Source organism: Physella acuta, unplaced genomic scaffold (assembly GCF_028476545.2).
Source record: "Physella acuta isolate Inbredline_101_S28 unplaced genomic scaffold, ASM2847654v3 ptg000889l, whole genome shotgun sequence".
In the NCBI taxonomy this organism is placed as follows: domain Eukaryota; kingdom Metazoa; phylum Mollusca; class Gastropoda; family Physidae; genus Physella; species Physella acuta.
In genome coordinates this window covers 119,419-143,053 of record NW_026732406.1, presented here as the reverse complement: position 1 = coordinate 143,053, position 23,635 = coordinate 119,419, and the positions used below count along the sequence as shown (strand labels likewise).

Here is a 23,635-nt window from a genome sequence, read left to right as displayed (position 1 = left end):
TATGTCAATTTATTTAATGGTGAGTGGGTAGGTCGGCGTATTGTTGGCCAAATTTGTGATTCAGTTTCAGCAAGTTATTACTCGAGCGATTTTATTGCCTGTAAGTGTACATAGAATAGCGTTGCACGAATATCAAAATTTGAACGTGGTTGAAGATAACAAGCGATAAGGACGTGTGCTGGTAGGGCAAAAGATTATCTCTCGAACAATTCTGTTTGCTTGATTGAACAAATAAGATAAGGATCGTTTTAACATAGCACACGTTTTATTTCTTATCTTCTACATTTGAATGAGTTATCAAAACAAAAAGAATAACTGGTTAAAAAATCTATATACAGTGAAGATCATGGTTGCTAAACTGAAAAGTCTCAAATTCAAATCCCCAGATTATAAGGCTCAATATCTGGGGACAGCAAGCATCTAGGATAGAAAACTCCAAAATAAAACAACTGCTGCCTTGTAGTTTGTTCTTGGATGGACAAAGGCTATGAAAGCTAATCCAAAAAGAAGAGCAGGCTGAAATTTGAGTCAATGGTCTATATTGCGCATGACAGATCAACATGTAATACGTAAATTTTGTTGGAAGAAATCACGTCCAACATTACAACGAAGATAAAGATGATAAAATCATCTACCTCCTATAAGATCACAGTAAGTGACCTACCACCCATATAATAAATCAAAAACCTACCTCCTAGTATATAGTAATATGTGACCTACTTCAAGTTATATTTTATCAAGTAACCTATTTTAAAAAGTACCACACCAAATGACATACCCCCTATAATACCACACCAAATGACCTACCTCCAATAATCACAAATCCTGACAATACACCAAGCGGGACAACTCTGTTTTTAATCATTCTCTATTAGCCAGCAGGAGACCAATCTTACTGAGATCAGTTCAGTGGATTTTTGTCTTGTCGTCTTGGGTGTGGCAAGATTTTTGTGGAAAGAATTTTCTTTCATTTAGCTAAATTGTAAAAAATATGAAATAATAAAAGATAATGAATAATAGTAAATAAATAAATAAATAAATAAATAAATAAATAAATAAATAAATAAATAAATAAATAAATAAATAAATAAATAAATAAATAATATATATATATATATATATATATATATATATATATATATATATATATATATATATATATATATTGTTTCATGGAATTCTGTTTTTAAATACGTTCCTTGTTTGTCGTTAATCTTAGTTATTTTTAATCTACAACCTTTATGACCACGGCGTTTTATCATAAAGGCCGCTAAAATTATTTTTAACTAAAATTATAGCTAACCAACACTACGTTAAAAAGAACCTTTAAGCAAATATTTGTTTCAAATCAATATGATTCCCTTACCATTATTATTCTTTGATTAGTAAAATATATAATTCATTAAGCAGACTTATTAATATGATACACATACCTGCAGTATACACGTTTCATTAAGACTCACTAGTCATTATGGTACACTTACCGTTAAGATATACTTTTGATTCAGGTAAGATGCACTTTTCAATAAGATATACTTTAAATTAAACTGTAATTATTTACTTACAGAGAATACAATATTGTCTGTAAAAGAAATATTTATTTATATTGTTTATACTTTGTCCATGGTTTTTTTTCAATATAGCAACGATCTTCAAATTTTTCTAAATGTCATAATTGCACAACATAAATGCTCAATAAAACTTGCTCTAGCTATCAAATCTACTGGTTCAGAGTTTGTGTAACTCTATTTGATCAAGCACAACAGGCCGAATGGTCACGTGATAAGGAAATCGATGACTGATGAAAGATTGTGTGGTACTAATATGGCACCGGTGTGAGCAGTTCTTATCTACTGTGACGTCATTAATTTTTGCCTCGTGTTATGTGACAGCTGTATGATCTAGAGTTGTATAACAACTATATAACTCCATATTGTATAACTATATGACTCCATATGCTATAACAACTATATGACTCCATATAGTATAACAACTATATGACTCCATATTGTATAACAACTATATGACTCCATATTCTATAACAACTATATGACTCCATATTCTATAACAACTATATGACTCCATATTGTATAACAACTATATGACTCCATATTCTATAACAACTATATGACTCCATATAGTATAACAACTATATGACTCCATATTGTATAACAACTATATGACTCCATATTGTATAACAACTATATGACTCCATATTCTATAACAACTATATGACTCCATATTGTATAACAACTATATGACTCCATATTGTATAACAACTATATGACTCCATATTCTATAACAACTATATGACTCCATATAGTATAACAACTATATGACTCCATATTGTATAACAACTATATGACTCCATATTCTATAACAACTATATGACTCCATATTCTATAACAACTATATGACTCCATATTCTATAACAACTATATGACTCCATATTCTATAACAACTATATGACTCCATATTCTATAACAACTATATGACTCCATATTGTATAACAACTATATGACTCCATATTGTATAACAACTATATGACTCCATATTCTATAACAACTATATGACTCCATATTCTATAACAACTATATGACTCCATATTCTATAACAACTATATGACTCCATATTCTATAACAACTATATGACTCCATATTGTATAACAACTATATGACTCCATATTCTATAACAACTATATGACTCCATATTCTATAACAACTATATTACTCCATATTCTATAACAACTATATGACTCCATATTCTATAACAACTATATGACTCCATATTCTATAACAACTATATGACTCCATATTCTATAACAACTATATGACTCCATATTCTATAACAACTATATGACTCCATATTGTATAACAACTATATGACTCCATATTGTATAACAACTATATGACTCCATATTGTATAACAACTATATGACTCCATATTCTATAACAACTATATGACTCCATATTCTATAACAACTATATGACTCCATATTCTATAACAACTATATGATTCCATATTCTATAACAACTATATGACTCCATATTCTATAACAACTATATGACTCCATATTCTATAACAACTATATGACTCCATATAGTATAACAACTATATGACTCCATATTCTATAACAACTATATGACTCCATATTCTATAACAACTATATGACTCCATATTCTATAACAACTATATGACTCCATATTCTATAACAACTATATGACTCCATATTCTATAACAACTATATGACTCCATATTCTATAACAACTATATGACTCCATATTCTATAACAACTATATGACTCCATATAGTATAACAACTATATGACTCCATATTGTATAACAACTATATGACTCCATATTCTATAACAACTATATGACTCCATATTCTATAACAACTATATGACTCCATATAGTATAACAACTATATGACTCCATATTCTACAACAACTATATGACTCCATATTCTACAACAACTATATGACTCCATATTCTACAACAACTATATGACTCCATATTGTATAACAACTATATGACTCCATATTCTATAACAACTATATGACTCCATATTGTATAACAACTATATGACTCCATATTCTACAACAACTATATGACTCCATATTCTACAACAACTATATGACTCCATATTCTACAACAACTATATGACTCCATATTGTATAACAACTATATGACTCCATATTCTATAACAACTATATGACTCCATATTGTATAACAACTATATGACTCCATATTCTACAACAACTATATGACTCCATATTCTACAACAACTTTATGACTCCATATAGTATAACAACTATATGACTCCATATTCTATAACAACTATATGACTCCATATTCTACAACAACTATATGACTCCATATTGTATAACAACTATATGACTCCATATTCTACAACAACTATATGACTCGATATTGAACAACAGCAATGTGTGACACGAGCTCGTCTTGTATAACAACAATGTGCTAGAAATTTCATTGTAAAGAAAATATCGCTGCGTGACTTCAATAGAAAAAAATTCATAAAACTTACGAGTTCTTCAGCGTTTAACCTTCATATGTAGGATACCACATTACAACTTCTACGGCCAGTTGTGTGCATTTGCTGAGGAATTAAGTTGGCTATACAAACTCGGTTAAATTCATGTTCTGAACTCTATTTATTTGTGAACCCTGAAAGTATTTACTTATGTATATACGCATTGTATTGCACGAAAAAAAAACCACTCACCATACACACATTATGTACACAATCCGCAAAGACCTCCAATAATGGCGTAAAAAAACACGAAAAAAATCCCCGAGTGTTTCAATTGTCTAGTCCGTTTCCAAGGATACGGTTTTATGGATGGAATTAAAATAAATGATAATTTCATCAAATTAGACCAGACTTGATTCAAGGGTATCGTTGATAACTCCCTCGCCTATTTGAATAGCTTAAATATTTCTAGTCACGGACACACAGACAGACAGACGAGCGTAGCCAATGTTTATATCAGCTGTACTATGCCACATAAACCACTCTCCCCACATGTACACACGTACGTCTACTCCCTTCACTTAACCCTTATGTCAAATAACATAAATGTATTGTTCACATTTTCCTAATTGGTAGTTCACTGTTTTGCAATTAATATAATGTTGAAGTAAAATAAAGTAAAGAATCCTCTTTAGACCTTGCGATCCATTGGGTGGATGAAGTAGATTTCTTATGTTTATTGACCTCAGCATATAAAGGGAAGGTGTGGTCATCCGCCTTTACTTTCTCTAACATGAGTTAGGTACCCATCAGACCTGAGTGGACTCAGGGACGTTCTACGTATTCAAACTCGAGATTAGCAGCCTAGCGCTCTACAGCTTAGGACACGCTGTTCCGTGTTGAAGTAGTATACCTATTAATAAAGAAGCAATGCACGTTGAATAGAATTGTACATTTATTATACTAAGCCACACGATCAAATCAACAGTGTAAATGATTTCAAATGTGTTTAACTCTTCTCAGCTGGTTGTAATTTGTTTATCTTTGGCTTCTCCCCTTCGATGTACACTCCACTTTTTATATCACACTTAAAAATATATTTAAAAAAAAAGAATCTATATATATAATTCTCTTCTGGGAGCCGCTAGAAAACAAGCTGCAAGCGCCTCCTTACAGTCCCCTCTCTCTCTATCACTATCACTACCACCCCCACCCCACCCCCACATGGTCTGGTGAGTTATGTTCACGCTAAATTAAATGTTTACAAATCGTAGAGCCGGGTTTAGTGACGGCTATTAGGGGCAGATAATTTAGTTTGAAACGATTTTAAACTTACAGGAGGTAACTAAGAGGAGGCTGCTTTCACGGGGGGGGGGGGGGGTATCGTCCTTAACGAGCTACTATTAACTTATAGTGTTTTAAAGAAATATTTTCAGTGGCAGCGTTGGTAGTGTCGAATTCACAAATTATGAATTACTGAAAAGTAGAAAAAACAACAACTAAATAGCGGCGTATGATATGCCGCGGGTCGGCTCGTTAAAAATAATTTGCACGAGTTTCGATACTGTATAATATTACAGGCAACTGTCCTTTAGTCACCTGACTATCAGTGTTTGGATTTTTCAAAACATTGTCGCAGTTTGGTAAACGTCCATCCAGGCATACAGCCCATTTCTACCTCTTGTGTTACAGTCTGGTTGGGGATATATACAGAGTAAGAAATAATTCACCGGCTATTCTTTTTAAAGCCCTGATTGTCCTGGAAAATTAATGCTAATTTTTTATGCATATTAAATTTTAAAATAAAATCAGCTATATTGAAATGACCATAAAACGAGAAGTATGTCAATGATTTAATTTCTCAATCTCTTTCTCCCACCGGTATGAAATAAAATTTTGTTTAGTTACATCTTGAAGTGTTGAAGTAGGCAAAACACCACGAGTGGTGTAACATGCTCAAGTGGGGCGTTTGGGTTTGGCCGCTATAGGAACCCTTTTTGTTCAACAGGGAACCAGATTTGCCCATTAGGTAGTTCATGGGTGACATAACCGTTTGGTCCATCTGAAGGGATGTAGCCATTTTGCCCATAATGTGGAGAGCCGTATACATTTTGCCCATACTGTGGGCCGCCATATGCTGGTACTGTGTTCACTGGGGCGAGATATGCCTGAGAATTTTGTTGCTGTGAAACTTGACTGACAGAAATATTCGTCTGGGGTCCTGACTGGACGACAACGCCAGGTGAAGTCGTGCTCTGGAATAAAATGTAAATGTGTTTATGGAATATATATATATATATATATATATATATATATATATATATATATATATATATATATATATATATATATATATAAAGCTTATTAATCGATATTTCAGCTTTAAATGAGATTTAAAACTAATTTTTCTACCCCTTTGAATCCCCTTGGGTTTGGCGCCCGTGGCAGCCGCCCCACCCGCCCTCCCCTAGCTACGTCACTGACAAAACGTAATCAAGTACATAATCACACAAGTCCACACAATGTAAAATTCAAATCCACACACAAGCCCAAATACAAGAACTTAAACTATTACCCCACAATCCCACACACAAATCCACACACAAGCCCAAATACAAGAACTTAAACTATTACCCCACAATCCCACACACAAATCCACACACAAACCCAAATACAAGAACTTAAACTATTACCCCACAATCCCACACACAAATCCACACACAAGCCCAAATACAAGAACTTAAACTATTACCCCACAATCCCACACACAAATCCACACACAAGCCCAAATACAAGAACTTAAACTATTACCCCACAATCCCACACAAGATTACACACAAGTTCACAGACAAGACTAGACAGAGAACTCTACTATAGATTACCTCACCCTTTAACCTAAGCTATATCTAAGTGATCGTCTAGCTCAGACTTAAAATAATTAATGTGTTTTCAAACATAGCAAGGTTTGCCCCGATTTCACATTTAATGTCCGAGTCGTCAATACAACCATTCTAATATAGCGTGCCTTGTTCACGTAATTATTTGCTACACAATCTTTCTCATGTGGATTACTTACCTTAGAACAACAGGTGTAATAGCAGCATAATATAAAGACGACTAACAGAACCATCCAGGTAAGGACGACCATCACGCACATGGCGATGAAGTGTTTGCGGAGTTCTTGGAAGTTCTCACAAGTCTGGTCGTTCAAATCAATCAAGCTGTGAAAATGGACGAAAAATATCTCAGAACTTGATCTCAAAGTTGACAAGAGAAGACAGAGGATGAAATGGCACCAACCTGCAGTTTAATTTATATCTGCTGTTGGCAAATATCAAAGTAGGTATTATAATTCCAAGGAGCAAACTTACAATCGCCATTGCAGTCAAAAACAGAATGCCGAAAACCAAGGCTATAATATACTGAAATAATATGCATATATATATATATATATATATATATATATATATATATATATATATAAACTTATACACGATACTTTAAATCTGTATATATACAGAAAACAAACGATTAATAAATTTAAAAAAAAATTACATTCATACGTAGAAATTATTTGCAAGCTAGGTACTACATGTATTTTTAAAAACGGAGATTTCGAAAAATGCACAACTCACCATACATTTCTTCTGGACAAAAGCAGCTACAAAGCCAAGTATCCCAGGGACTATGTACTGCAATAAATATATGGTACACTAAAGTCTGATTCTGTTACAAGTTATCGAAAAATTTGGTGGCTAATGTTAAGTACAGTGATCAAACGGGTACAGTGGAGAATTAAACACAACAGGGACAGAATTGCAAACGTCCACTACAGAGCTAGAATGGCAAATGTTCACTGGATGGACAAAATGACAAATGTCCACTACAGTATCCAAATAGCCAGGCAAATTAGAGTTAGTCACTTTTTAAATCTTGTTTTTAGAATTTTTTGTTACTCACATTGATGATAGTAAATTATGAAAAAAACTCCTGATGTATTTGATTAGGTTATTATATTTGTACAAATAAACCAAGTTGGGCTTCATTTCAATCTCACACTCCTAATAAATATATACGTGAATAATTATAGCTTAAAAAGTTAAGAACGAAATTTAAAGTTAACTGCTGAGAATTTTTTAAATTAGAAGCTTCGGCATCACTTACTCTATTTCGTTGTGGTCAAATATGTGTTAAATGTTGTAATTCATTGACGGTAAGTGCATATCGAATTGCAAGAATATCTAAGTATAGACATTTTTTAAATGTAATGTGCGGGTAGTGATAAGAATGCGTGCTGCAAGAACAAAAAAAAAACTTCACGAACAATCGATTTGCGCCGAAAGAACAAATAAGATAAGGATAGTTTTATCATAACACACGTTAAGTTTCTTATCTTTTTACATTTTAATGATTTGTAAAAAACAATTTAGAAAAAAGGCAAACTAATTTTTTTTTACAATTCTGAAGTTTTTAAATGAACTAGATCAGATTTTTGTTTTTCCATTCCAATAATATCAAACGAAATTAAGAATCTTAAATTTATCACATCAAGTTAGAAATCACCCAATAATTTCAAATAAGTCCCAATTAAATCATACAGAATGATCTACTTCAAGTGATATCATATCAACTGACCTCCTACATCCAACAATACCACATCAAATGACCTACCTCTAATAATATACCACATCAAACGACCTACATCCTAAAATATTACTTCAAATGACCTACCTCGTATAATACCACATCCAATGACCTACACCTATAATATCACATCAAATGACCTACCAACTATAATTACCACACCAAAGGACCTACCTCCTATAATACCACATCAAATGACCTACACCTATAATATCACATCAAATGACCAACCACCTATAATACCACATCAAATGACCTTCCTCGTATAATATCACACCAAATGACCTACCACCTATAATACCACACCAAATGACCTACCTCCTATAACCAGAAATCCTGACAATACACCAAGCGTGACAGCTCTGTTTTGAATCATTCTCTTTCTGCCAGTAGGGGACCAATCTTTCATCAACTGAGTAGAATTTGATCTTTTTTGTTGTGCCAAGACTTCGGTTGTTTTTGTTTTGATAAAACGCAGATAAATATCAGTTTATATAAGATAAAGTTTGAGATCATTATAAAATTCTATTTGATTATATATATATATATATATATATATATATATATATATGTAACTAGGGGAAGTTACACCAGAGACATAAGAACGCGGTACAGCGCTGTCAGCTTTGACACGACTGATGCAATAACACAGGTGGTGGCTGATAACGATCAGAAAGCCAAGGCGTAATATCTCGGGAAGCGATACGAAAGAACGGTCTGTCAACTTTGATGTGACAGGATGCAGATGGCTTATTAAATCGGACTGTACAACAGAAGCGGCGTAATGCAACGATTACGATTACGAGTATGATAGGACCGAATATGAGTACGATTATGAAGGGGATATAGGAGGGCGACGGCTGAACTCGCTGGCTTTCTGACTCTCTCGCCCGCTCTCGATCAGTCAGTCTGTGTGGCAGTATCAAGTTGGTTATAGAACGGGTTAGCCGTATTGTGTTAAGAAGGACAATAGACATGTGTATTCAGTTATATGAAGCCTAGTGAGGACTGTTGGGGGTCCGTTGATTCAGACTATTATTGTGAAACATCTCTCTTGATTCATTATATTATTGTGAAACATTCTTTGATTCATGTAATAAAAGGATCAATAATGAACCTGCATCTTCGAGTATCTATGCTGTGGTCAATGTTGTGTGGAATGAGTGGTTAGACTCGGGAAGGTCACATTTGGCGTGGTCGGCAGGGTAGCCAGAGACTCGTTACATTTGGCGTTGTCGGCAGGATAGACTCGGGGACTCGTTACATTTGGCGCTGCGATCAGGATGAATTCAACGAGACTTGCCGCTTTAGGCACCCATAGTCAACCTAGTTCATAACTGTGTTTAGTGTGTGTGTGAATTCGGACATTCAGGAACAGTGAAAATTGAGGAACGAGGAAAATTTTTTCATACACACACGGTAAGAAAGAACTCTTTTTTTTTACTAAAGGAATAAAATGTCTACTCTGGACGAGAAGCAGACCCATATTGTGGTCCTGCCCAGAGAGTCCCACATTAACAAATTTTACGGGGACGGTGATCCAACTTTAACCAACAGGTTCAGTGAGGAGGTCAAAGCGACCTGGGCCTCGAGAAACATGTCACCAGAGGAAAGATTAAGACTGCTGATGGGCAGTATAGGAGAGACGGTTAGGGCAGAGGTCAAATGCCACGATAAAACCGTCCAATCAGATCCAGATAAGGTGCTGGATCTAATTATGGAGACCTTTGGGGAGAGACGGTCGGGATCGCAACTGCTATCGGGGTTCGTAGGCTTAAAGCAGAGAATGGCGGAGAGTGTGATGGAGTATTCACACCGAATAAACAGGGCCTTTGATTCGGTAAAGGGCAAAACACCTGACATTGATGTACGCCTACTGAGGGACCAGTTCATCGAGGGGCTAGCAACCCCGATCTTAAGGAGAGAGTTGAAAGAGGAGGTCCACAAAGACCCGCAGTTGACCTTCCTTCAGGTCAGGAACTCAGCGATCCGCAGGTCCGAGGATGAGGACCAATCGAACTGTTCGGTGGACAAAGTCTCTGTGCCGGAACAGAAACAATCCCCACCCACGGGGACCGGCACGGTGGAAACCATGATGGCTCAACTGTTGGCCCACCTGGATAAGGTTAACCAAAGATTGGAGAGGTTGGAAAGCAGGTCAACAGCTGAGAATCAGGAAAAAAACGGGACAAAACAGAGACAGGTTGGACGGCCGCGACCCGCCGGTCCATCACTCCGGTGGACGGCCGACGGTCGACCAATTTGCTTGTCCTGTTCACAACCCGGACATATGGCACGGTACTGCCAGGGAAACGGTCGTTCTCTGTAAGGCAGGGCCAGGCTACAGAGGGGCGAGGTTATGGCCCAAGAAGCAAAATGATGGGAGTCTGTCCCGAAATGGTGATTACGATTGGGGACATCGCGGTGAAGGCAATTGTGGATACAGGCTCCCAGGTGACGACAATCACGGAAAATTTTTACACCAAATGGACGAAAGGAAAAGACCAGAGGTTGAGGTCTGACACATGCATGCGCCTGACGGCAGCTAATGGACTAACCATTCCTTACTGTGGTTATTTTCTGGCGGATGTCGTGGTGGCGGGACATAGGTTGAAGCAGGTTGGGGTGTTCGTTACGAAACACAACCTAGAGACAAATGTGTCAAATATACCTTGCCTGTTGGGCATGAATATTCTTGGCCAGTTGCCAGAATTTCTTACAAATATTGTCGGATCGACCACACCAGGTCGGGGATCCAAGTTGGCCAGGTTTGCCAAGACCAGAGGAAGGATATCAGTCCCGGCAAACACGGTCAAGGCAATCACATTACAAATTGGGGATAGAAGCGTGAATGGTGATGTGATGATAGAACCATGTGGCACCGCACTGAGGGCAGGCGTCGTGTTACTGCGGACATACACATCAGCGGAAAATGGACTAGTTCAAGGATTAGTGGCAAATGTTTTGGATGAGGAAATTTTTATACCGCCTAATACTCTGGTAGGAGTACCACAGAACGTCGAGGTACAAAGGTCGGCACAGTGCATCGAACTGAGCAATACCAGCAGTAATGAAGTAACAATTAGGTCGGTCAATGTGACGGCCGAGGTGAAGAAAGAGGATGGCCGATCATATACATTCCCGGAAACTGAGGACCCAAAACTAAATGAATTGTTGAATAAGTACAGGGATATATTTGCCTCGTACGAGGGTGATTTGGGTTACACGGAAGTAATAAAACACCAGATACCCTTACTACAAGACAAGCCGGTGGCGCAACCTTATCGAAGATTACCACCGAGTCACTACTCTGCGGTGAAGGCACACCTGAACGATCTACTAAAAAAGGGAATTATTACAACCAGCACGAGCCCGTATGCGGCACCGATAGTAGTGGTAAAAAAGAAGTCAGGGGAGATAAGGCTGTGTTGTGATTACCGGAAATTGAACAATATCACAAGAAGGGATGCATTCCCCTTGCCTCGTATTGATGAATGTCTTGATGCGTTGGGGGGAGCAAGATTTTTTTCTACCTTGGATTTGGCTAGTGGCTACCACCAAGTGGCCATGCACCCCAACGATCAACATAAGACTGCATTTATTTCTCCACTGGGACTGTACGAGTGGACCCGTATGCCGTTTGGTCTAACTAATGCACCTGCTACATTCCAGCGAGTAATGCAGAGTGCTATGAGTGACTTTCTATTTCAAATAATGTTGGTGTACTTGGATGATATACTAGTTTATTCAAAAACTTGGGAGGACCATCTAGAAAGATTAGAACAAGTGTTTCTCCGTCTTAGGGAGATAGGAGTAAAGCTGAACCCAGACAAATGCTGCTTCGGTCTGAAATCGGTACATTTTTTGGGTTACGTGATTTCGTCGGATGGCATCGCCACTGACCCAGATAAAATTGCAGCTGTTAAAGAATGGAAACAGCCAACAACTACAGTAGAGGTCAGATCATTCTTGGGCTTTGCTTCCTATTATAGAAAATTTGTGCCTGGTTTTGCAAAAATTGCCGCACCATTGCATGACTTGGTAAACAAAATGACAAAGAAACACAGTAAGGAGAAAAAGAAAGGTAAAACACAACGGATAGGTGAATTATGGACTGAGGAATGCCTGAACTCGTTTAAGCTATTGTAAAAGGCTTTGACAGAGGCGCCGATATTAGGATATGCAGACTTTGACAAGCCATTTCGGCTAGAAATTGACGCCAGCTCTAAAGGTCTGGGAGCTGTGCTATCACAACAACAAAAGCAAGGCTTCAGGGTTATTGCTTATGCCAGTCGAGCTCTGAAGGAATCAGAGAAGAACATGACAAATTACAGCGCCATGAAACTAGAACTTTTGACATTAAAATGGGCTGTGACGGAAAAATTCAGGGACTATCTATTAGGTGCTAAATGTGTGGTATACACTGACAATAACCCCTTGAGTCACCTAAAGACAGCAAAGTTGGGATCCATCGAACAGCGATGGGCAGCAGAATTGGCACTCTTTGACCTAGAGATAAAATATCGCCCGGGGCGGTCCAATGGCAATGCGGACGCCTTATCAAGGAATCCTTACGAGAGACCGGGCGATGAGGAAGAAACGCTGACAGGAATATGTGAGGTCAGAGCGTCAACAGATATCCCTCACACTCAGTGCAAGTGAGGCAGAACGGACAGACCGGGATGGAGCACATTTCCACAGAGCCCGGACATATGGACATTGGTAATTTTAATTGCCTTAATCACAAAGAGATAACAGATGCCCAGAGAACGGATAGTGGCTTACAGCCGCTGTTGAAACACGTCCAGGAACAAAAATTCCCAGGAAGAAGGGAAAGAGAACAATTTGGTCGAGAAACAAAGAAAATACTGAGTCAGTGGGACCGTCTCAGTATAAAGGATGGTGTTCTCATGCGGAGAATTCATGACCAAATTGATGGGACAATACACCAGGTGGTGGTGCCTGGACAATTACGAGAAGAAGTGCTAAGGTTGGCACATGACAGGGCAGGACACCAGGGTCAGGACAGGACGCACAAAATATTACGACGAAGGTGTTACTGGCCCAATATGGAAATGGAGGTCAAACGCCATTGTGAGGCTTGTGTGAGGTGTCAGCATGCGAAAATGCCAGTTGTCAAAATGAGACAGCCATCGGGACACCTATTAGCGACAAAACCACTAGAGATTGTGGCTATGGACTTTACGTCGTTGGAGCAATCATCGGATGGGACGGAACATGTGTTGGTAATGACTGATGTTTTCACCAAATGGACTGTGGCGGTGCCCACACGAGATCAGACTGCCAAAACAGTGGCAAAGGTCTTAATAGAACATTGGTTCATCAAATATGGCATACCAAGACAATTACACTCTGACCAAGGAAGGGCCTTCGAGTCAGAAGTAATTAACCAACTGTGCAGCCACTACGGGATCAACAAATCTAGAACAACCACATTTAATCCGAAAGGAAACGGACAGTGCGAGCGGTTCAACCGCAGCATGCATGATTTGCTGCGTACCCTAGAACCTGAACAGAAAAAACGTTGGCCTGATTTTCTCCCAGAGTTGGTATATCTATACAACTGCACCCCCCATGCCACAACCGGCTTTTCGCCACACATGTTGCTGTTCGGACGGGAGGCTCGACTCCCCCTTGACTTGTTCCTAGGAAAAAAGGAGAGTATGACTGGCTCATACACTGCACTGGAATATGTGAATGAACATATGAGACGAATTAGAGAAATGTACAGGGTAGTACAGGAAAGACTAGAACATGAAGCACGGCGAAGGGAACCGCCGGTACAGACAAAGGACCCGCCACTCAAACTGAACGACAGGGTATTACTGCGTAGCCACCCGTTAGGCAGAAACAAAATCCACGACCTCTGGGGACAGGAGATATGGCAAGTCGTGGAGATGCCTAAAGTAGCAGGTGGCCCCTTTAAGATAAGACCCATCGATCACACCAAACCGGATCGGTGGGCGAATATTGCTCAATTAAAGAAATATTGTCATAGTCAAGAAGAGCAGGTACACACAAGGAAACCCAAGACAATTAGGGAACCGGAAACTATAACGGAAATTCACATACCCATCCCGGAACCAGGTCACCATCAACAGAACAACAGCGACACACAAGGGGAGGATACCGGCAACAAGGAGGATCCCGGTCCCTCCAAAAGCAGAGAGACAGTAGACCATCAGATAAGTGGTCCGCGGAGAAGTTTGAGAAACAGAAAGAATACTAAATTTTTTGTCAGCAACCATCAATTCTTTCATGGTCGCGCTGGTATGAGAACAGACTGTTCAAAAAGTCATAAAAGTGAACTGGTGAAGGCACCAAACGAAAAAAGGTGGATGTGAATTCTAGAACTGTTTTGTGTCTGAGGAAGATGATGTAGACACATTTGATATGTGAAATAGGGATAACGGTCAATCTTATACGAATGTGACGACATTGACAGTGAGTGGAACAATGGATTTTTTTTTTTACGGTGGTGCGATGGACTTTGAAGGACTGCACCTGCCAAGCGTTGTTTGTGGTTGATAACACACAAAAAAAGGCAGGGGTGGATGTAACTAGGGGAAGTTACACCAGAGACATAAGAACGCGGTACAGCGCTGTCAGCTTTGACACGACTGATGCAATAACACAGGTGGTGGCTGATAACGATCAGAAAGCCAAGGTGTAATATCTCGGGAAGCGATACGAAAGAACGGTCTGTCAACTTTGATGTGACAGGATGCAGATGGCTTATTAAATCGGACTGTACAACAGAAGCGGCGTAATGCAACGATTACGATTACGAGTATGATAGGACCGAATATGAGTACGATTATGAAGGGGATATAGGAGGGCGACGGCTGAACTCGCTGGCTTTCTGACTCTCTCGCCCGCTCTCGATCAGTCAGTCTGTGTGGCAGTATCAAGTTGGTTATAGAACGGGTTAGCCGTATTGTGTTAAGAAGGACAATAGACATGTGTATTCAGTTATATGAAGCCTAGTGAGGACTGTTGTGGGTCCGTTGATTCAGACTATTATTGTGAAACATCTCTCTTGATTCATTATATTATTGTGAAACATTCTTTGATTCATGTAATAAAAGGATCAATAATGAACCTGCATCTTCGAGTATCTATGCTGTGGTCAATGTTGTGTGGAATGAGTGGTTAGACTCGGGAAGGTCACATTTGGCGTGGTCGGCAGGGTAGCCAGAGACTCGTTACATTTGGCGTTGTCGGCAGGATAGACTCGGGGACTCGTTACATATATATATATATATATATATATATATATATATATATATATATATATATATATATATATATATATATATATATATATATATATATATATATATATATATATATATATATATATATACATACACTATATATATATATATATACATACACTATATATATACATATACTATATATACATACACTATATATATATATATATATCACTATATATATATACATACCCATATTATATATATATATATATATATATATATATATATATATATATATATATATATATATATATATATATATATATATATACCACTAATTCTCAGAAAATAGGTAATCACTTTATGTACTTATCACATGCCTAACGCATACGTTTCTGCAATATGAAATGTTATCGCTACTCCCAGCTACTTAAAAGTCTACTGACGTCCCATGTAAACATTAAAAAACCACGACAGACGTGGGGTTTCCCGACACAGCTTAGAGAGACTTCAGGAAGTTTGTGATGCCTCTCCTACGGTTGTGACGGGTCTGGCAGTAACACGTCAAAATACGGGCAGGAATAGCCTCTAATCTACGTGCCAGAATAGCCTCAAATCTCCAGCTGATAAACTTTTGTACACAGGGCGATGTTAACATCAAACTAGTTGGATCGAGATAACATTGTGTGTTTGTGTTGGGGAGGTTTAAAACTTTGATCGAGATAAAGTTGTGTGTTGGGGAGGTTTAACACTTTGATCGAGATAAAGTTGTGTGCCTTTGTTGGGGAGGTTTAACACTTTGATCGAGATAAAGTTGTGTGTTGGGGAGGTTTAACACTTTGATCGAGATAAAGTTGTGTGCCTGTGTTGGGGAGGTTTAACACTTTGATCGAGATAAAGTTGTGTGTTGGGGAGGTTTAACACTTTGATCGAGATAAAGTTGTGTGCCTGTGTTGGGGAGGTTTAACACTTTGATCGAGATAAAGTTGTGTGCCTGTTCTGGGGAGGTTTAACACTTTGATCGAGATAAAGTTGTGTGTTGGGGAGGTTTAACACTTTGATCGAGATAAAGTTGTGTGTTGGGGAGGTTTAACACTTTGATCGAGATAAAGTTTTGTGTTGGGGAGGTTTAACACTTTGATCGAGATAAAGTTGTGTGGTTGGGGAGGTTTAACACTTTGATCGAGATAAAGTTTTGTGTCTGTGTTGGGGAGGTTTAACACTTTGATCGAGATAAAGTTGTGTGTTGGGGAGGTTTAACACTTTGATCGAGATAAAGTTGTGTGTTGGCGGAGGTTTAACACTTTGATCGAGATAAAGTTGTGTGGTTGGGGAGGTTTAACACTTTGATCGAGATAAAGTTGTGTGCCTGTGTTGGGGAGGTTTAACACTTTGATCGAGAAAAAGTTGTGTGTTGGCGGAGGTTTAACACTTTGATCGAGATAGAGTTGTGTTGGGGAGGTTTAACACTTTGATCGAGATAAAGTTGTGTGTTGGCGGAGGTTTAACACTTTGATCGAGATAAAGTTGTGTGTTGGGGGAGGTTTAACACTTTGATCGAGATAGAGTTGTGTTGGGGAGGTTTAACACTTTGATCGAGATAAAGTTGTGTGTTGGGGAGGTTTAACACTTTGATCGAGATAAAGTTGTGTGCCTGTGTTGGGGAGGTTTAACACTTTGATCGAGAAAAAGTTGTGTGTTGGCGGAGGTTTAACACTTTGATCGAGATAAAGTTGTGTGCCTGTGTTGGGGAGGTTTAACACTTTGATCGAGATAAAGTTGTGTGCCTGTGTTGGGGAGGTTTAACACTTTGATCGAGATAAAGTTGTGTGCCTTTCTTGGGGAGGTTTAACACTTTGATCGAGATAAAGTTGTGTTGGGGAGGTTTAACACTTTGATCGAGATAAAGCTGTGTTGGGGAGGTTTAACACTTTGATCGAGATAAAGTTGGATGTCTGTTCTGGGGAGGTTTAACACTTTGATCGAGATAAAGTTGTGTGTTGGGGGAGGTTTAACACTTTGATCGAGATAGAGTTGTGTTGGGGAGGTTTAAAACTTTGATCGAGATAAAGTTGTGTGTTGGCGGAGGTTTAACACTTTGATCGAGATAAAGTTGTGTGTTGGGTTAGGTTTAACACTTTGATCGAGATAAAGTTGTGTGTTGGGGAGGTTTAACACTTTGATCGAGATAAAGTTGTGTGTTGGGGAGGTTTAACACTTTGAGCGAGATAAAGTTGTGTGTCTGTTCTGTGGAGGTTTAACACTTTGATCGAGATAAAGTTGCGTGCCTGTGTTGGGGAGGTTTAACACTTTGTTCGAGATAAAGTTGTGTGTTGGGGAGGTTTAACACTTTGATCGAGATAAAGTTGGATGTCTGTTATGGGGAGGTTTAACACTTTGATCGAGATAAAGTTGGATGTCTGTTCTGGGGAGGTTTAACACTTTGATCGAGATAAAGTTGTGTGTTTGTGAGGTTTAACACTTTGATCGAGATAAAGTTGTGTGTTGGGGAGGTTTAACACTTTGATCGAGATAAAGTTGTGTGTTGGGGAGGTTTAACACTTTGATCGAGATAAAGTTGGATGTCTGTTCTGGGGAGGTTTAACACTTTGATCGAGATAAAGTTGTGTGTTGGGGAGGTTTAACACTTTGATCGAGATAAAGTTGTGTGTTGGGGGAGGTTTAACACTTTGATTGAGATAAAGTTGTGTTGGCGGAGGTTTAACACTTTGATCGAGATAAAGTTGTGTGTTGTGGGAGGTTTAACACTTTGATCGAGATAAAGTTGTGTGTTGGGGAGGTTTAACACTTTGATCGAGATAAAGTTGTCTGTTGGCGGAGGTTTAACACTTTGATCGAGATAAAGTTGTGTGTCTGTTCTTGGGAGGTTTAACACTTTGATCGAGATAAATTTGTGTATTGGGGGAGGTTTAACACTTTGATCGAGATAAAGTTGTGTGTTGGGGAGGTTTAACACTTTGTATTGTAGGTTGTGTTTTTTTTTACTCTTTCCTTTTAGGCCTGTATAAATTCCCCTGTGTAAAACACAACGACTTACCAAGTTCCAAGTTCAGATAATTTTAAAGTTTATTTACTCTATACACAAAGTTAACTTTCTCCCAATCCTAGCTCGATTGTCATCTTTTCGGCTTTATCCCACTCCACAACTCTATCCTGCTAACTTTTACACTATCTCCTGCTCTAATGACTGCCAACACTCTACTGACTGCCAACACTCTAATGACTGCCAACACTCTAATGACTGCCAACACTCTAATGACTGCCAACACTCTAATGACTGCTAACACTCTAATGACTGCTAACACTCTAATGACTGCTAACACTCTAATGACTGCTAACACTCTAATGACTGCTAACACTATACTGACTGCCAACAAATGACTACTGCTACCACTCAACACAATGTTAACAATTGACTGACGTCTAAAAGTTGTTGATAAAATAAAATTAAAAACTAAATGTCAACTTGGCCGATAAGTTATTTTATCTCAAAGTTTTGTTAAGGAAATCACAAATAATATTTTCTACATCAAAATGTTCGTGATGATGCCGATTGTTCTGTCGCCCCCTGGAAGCGACACGTCTATTTTAGCCAGATAGAAATTATTGAGTCTACCGCCAAATGCATTCCACACACGACCTCCCAAGCAATCCCTTCAGTTGATAGAATGTTGAAGTAGTATGCTTATCAATTCCAGAAACTAATTATGCACATAAATTAAAATTTCATATTTATTTTATACGGCTACACAACCAATTCAACCATGCAGGAAATTTTCTGTCGGAATAGCCCTACAAAAATATAAAACAAAACCCAAAATGTTGAAATCTGAAATATTTTTTTCCTTACCATTTTCTTGTAACTCTTCTTGGCTTGTCGGTATTTATGTTTATCATCGGTTGTTTCCCTTAGATATACTGATTTGATTGTTTCCTTTGATACATACTTTGTATAAAACATATAAAACACTATTCCTGTATACACACAGGCACTTTGCAAATAACTTTTACCTGAAATGCCAGGACAGGGCCTGGCCGGTACGGCTAATACATAATATAACAGTAAACAATATTTTATTGATGTGCAGAAGTTTTGCTCCTTCATTCTGGCACTCATTTATATCTAATATATAAAGCTCAATTCTGTAACGCATATGTTTGTCGTTGGCATTTCTACGGATTTAAGTGTTAGATCAATTATCGTGCGCGTTTGTCTAAATTTATGAGTTAAAAAATTACTATTAAAAGTATTGGGAAATCATTTTCATTTTTCAAATTATAGTAATAATTGCCGGCATGTTCATTAAACACAAGTTTTAAAAAAAATATCATCTTTTACAAAAATTCTAATTATGTTTTTATTTAGTCCTATAGCGCTTACTTCCCTTTGATAAATTAGGCAAAACACAATTACTTCCCTTTATGAAACCCATTGCATTAGTTGAAAAGCATTTACTTTTTAATTACTTTGTTTTGGTGTTGGGAAAAAAATAATTACATAATTAGCGGGGATTGATCAAGTGCAAATGTTTTAGGTATTTTACGGATAAGCTTGGAGTATTATAATTGTTCATTAAATTGAAACAGGCGCGTTCGTTTAAGTGAGTGCAAAAGACTATGAATAAGTTGGGGTACTATAGTCGTTTATTAAGCTAAAACAGGCGATTCTGCCCCGGGCGTTTATGTTCGCGTTAGTGTTTTCTTTGTGTTTAGGTGGGTTTGCGTTAGTGGTTGCGTTTTGATTTGGTTCGTTTTTGTTCTTTCTTTTTTCGTTTTTGTTTGTGTTTTTTTTTGTTTGGGTTTGTATTTGTGTTTTTGGTTGGTTTTGCGTTTGGATTTGGTTTGTTTTCGTTCTTTCTTTTTTCGTTTTTGTTTGTGTTTTTTTGTTTGGGTTTGTATTTGTGTTTTTGGTTGGTTTTGCGTTTGGATTTGGTTTGTTTTCGTTTGCTTTTTCGTTTTTTTTTTTTTGTTGGTATTGGTGTTTGTGGTTGGGTTTGTTGTTAGGTTTTTGTTTTCGTTTGCTTTTTTGTTTGTTTTTTCTTTGTGTTTGTATTGGTGTTTGTGGTTGTGGTTGGGTTTGTTGTTAGGTTTTTGTTTTCGTTTGTATTTGTAATTGTGTTAGCGTTATGTTTGCGTTTTGTTGTTTTGGTTGGTTGTGGTTTGGGTGGGCAATGCCGGGTTTATGATGATTACTAAACACACAGGTAATGGTCGTTAACAGAAAGGTTTTTCACAGAAGCCAGAGCAGGGCCTGGCCGGGACGGCTAGTCTAATATATAAAGCTCAGTTCTGTATGTAATGCATATGTTTGTCGTTGGAATTGTATGAATTTAAGTGTTAGAAAATTATCGTGCGCATTTGTCTAAATTTATGAGCTAAAAAATTACTATTGAAAGTGTTGGGAAATAATTTTCATTTTTCAAATTATAGTAATAATTGTCGGCATGTTCATTAAACACAAGTTTTAAAAAAATATCATCTTTTACAAAAATTCTAATTATGTCTTTATTTAGTCCTATAGCACTTACTTCCCTTTGATAAATTAGGAAAACAAAATTACTTCCCTTTATAAAACCATTGCATTAGTCGAAAATAATTTACTTTTTAATTACTTTGTTTTGGTGTTGGGAAAAAAAAAATAATTACATAATTAGCGGGGATTGATCAAGTGCAAATGTTGTAGGTATTTTACGGATAAGCTTGGAGTATTAAAATTGTTCATCAAATTGAAACAGGCGCGTTCGTTTAAGTGAGTGCAAAAGACTATGAATAAGTTGGGGTACTATAGTCGTTCATTAAGCTAAAACAGGTGATTCCGCCCCGGGCGTTTATGTTCGCGTTAGTGTTTTCTTTGTGTTTAGGTGGGTTTGCGTTAGTGGTTGCGTTTTGATTTGGTTCGTTTTTGTTCTTTCTTTTTTCGTTTTTGTTTGTGTTTTTTTGTTTGGGTTTGTATTTGTGTTTTTGGTTGGTTTTGCGTTTGGATTTGGTTTGTTTTCATTTGCTTTTTCGTTGTTTTTTTTTTTTTTGTTGGTATTGGTGTTTGTGGTTGGGTTTGTTGTTAGGTTTTTGTTTTCGTTTGTATTTGTAATTGTGTTAGCGTTATGTTTGCGTTTTGTTGTTTTGGTTGGTTGTGGTTTGGGTGGGCAATGCCGGGTTTATGATGATTACTAAACACACAGGTAATGGTCTTTAACAGAAAGGTTTTTCACAGAAGCCAGAGCAGGGCCTGGCCGGGACGGCTAGTATATATATATATATATATATATATATATATATATATATATATATATATATATATATATATATATATATATATATATATATATATAATCTTGTTACGTTCTTGGTCGTTCTGATCTAGACGTGGGTTCTAATCAAGATGAAGAACAATCAGGAATAATCACAATTAGCAATTATTTCTTACACTCGAAACCTGGGTAAAATTACACATCTGACATCAAACCTCAAATGCCACGATAAAGTCACAAGACATAACATAAAGCCACCACAACATCTAAAGCAATGAATAAAATACTTTTAGATCTATGACGGAAATAAAAAGTCCTTAATGTCATTACAACTGCTTGTTCCTAACTCAATGATCCATTCAAGTCTAAGTCTACAGACATCCCGTGGATGCCACTGTATATGTCCCTGTTTGGTCACCTAACCCTAAACTCTCCATCCCCGGTCTCAATACCCCTGTTAAATCTGCGGACTCACAAAGGTCAAGGGGCAGGGGTAATTATACACCGCCACAAGTGGCAAATCTAATTAGACCAGACCCCAGGTTTCATATATATATATATATATATATATATATATATATATATATATATATACATATATATATATATAAGAATGTGTGTGTGTGTGTTTGTGTGTGTGTAAATGTATATGTTTATATGTATGTATATATTTTTGAAATTCTTGAAAATATCAGAATCTTTTTATGCATTTAATATAAAAATGAAATCTGCTGAAATGAATATAGTGAAAAATATTTAAATCAAATACAACATAGTCACAATCACTATCTCTCTCTCTCTCCCTCTCTCTATCTCCCCCACAGTTATTAATACAATCAATTATTGTTTTTAGTTATGTCTTGAAGGTGGACGTCAGCGGGTGATTTGACGTCTGTAGATGGGGTGTTTTGTTGGTGGCCGCTGTGGGCGTTCTGCCCGTTATGGGCGTCAGACCCGATTTGCCCACTAGGGGCGCCGAAGCTGTTTTGTCCATTAGGGGCGCCGTAACCGATTTGCCCATTAGGGGCTCCATACCCGTTTTGCCCATTAGGGGCGCCGTAGCTGTTTTGCCCATCAGGGGCGCCGTAGCCGATTTGTCCATTAGGGGCGCCGTAGCCGTTTTGCCCATACTGTGGGGCGCCGTAGCCGTTTTGCCCATACTGTGGGGCGCCGTAGCCGTTTTGCCCATACTGTGGGGCGCCATATGCTGGTCCCATGTTCATAGGGGTGGGATATGCCTGAGAATTTTGTTGTTGCTGTGTATTTTGACTGACAGAAACATTTATCTGGGGTCCTGACTGGACGATAACCCCAGGTGTTGAGATCGTCTAAAATAAATTAAAAATGTCATTTACATATTTGGAATAAAAATAAATGTGATCTTTTATTATAATGTAGGCTACAAGTATAATATTTTCAGTGTATTTTTTGGATCAAAATATAAATGTAATCTTCTAAAATAAATAATATTTAAGGAAAAGTTTA

The 23,635-nt window shown here is 37.5% G+C and overlaps 2 protein-coding genes across 2 annotated transcripts; both read right to left on the bottom strand.

Annotated features, from left to right (window-relative positions):
- Nucleotides 1-5,850: 5,850 nt before the first annotated feature.
- LOC131952707 (uncharacterized) lies at nucleotides 5,851-7,690 on the bottom strand. The gene is made up of 4 exons (XM_059315483.1): nucleotides 7,632-7,690; nucleotides 7,297-7,418; nucleotides 7,073-7,217; nucleotides 5,851-6,251 (listed from the first exon to the last, which is right to left on the bottom strand). Exons 1-4 carry the CDS (start codon nucleotides 7,632-7,634, stop codon nucleotides 5,979-5,981), a joined length of 543 nt encoding a protein of 180 aa, XP_059171466.1. The 5' UTR covers nucleotides 7,635-7,690; the 3' UTR covers nucleotides 5,851-5,978.
- Nucleotides 7,691-22,986: 15,296 nt separating this feature from the next.
- On the bottom strand, nucleotides 22,987-23,367 carry LOC131952695 (pro-resilin-like). Its single transcript, XM_059315467.1, has one exon. It carries the CDS (start codon nucleotides 23,365-23,367, stop codon nucleotides 22,987-22,989), a length of 381 nt encoding a protein of 126 aa, XP_059171450.1.
- Between the last annotated feature and the right edge of the window lie 268 nt (nucleotides 23,368-23,635).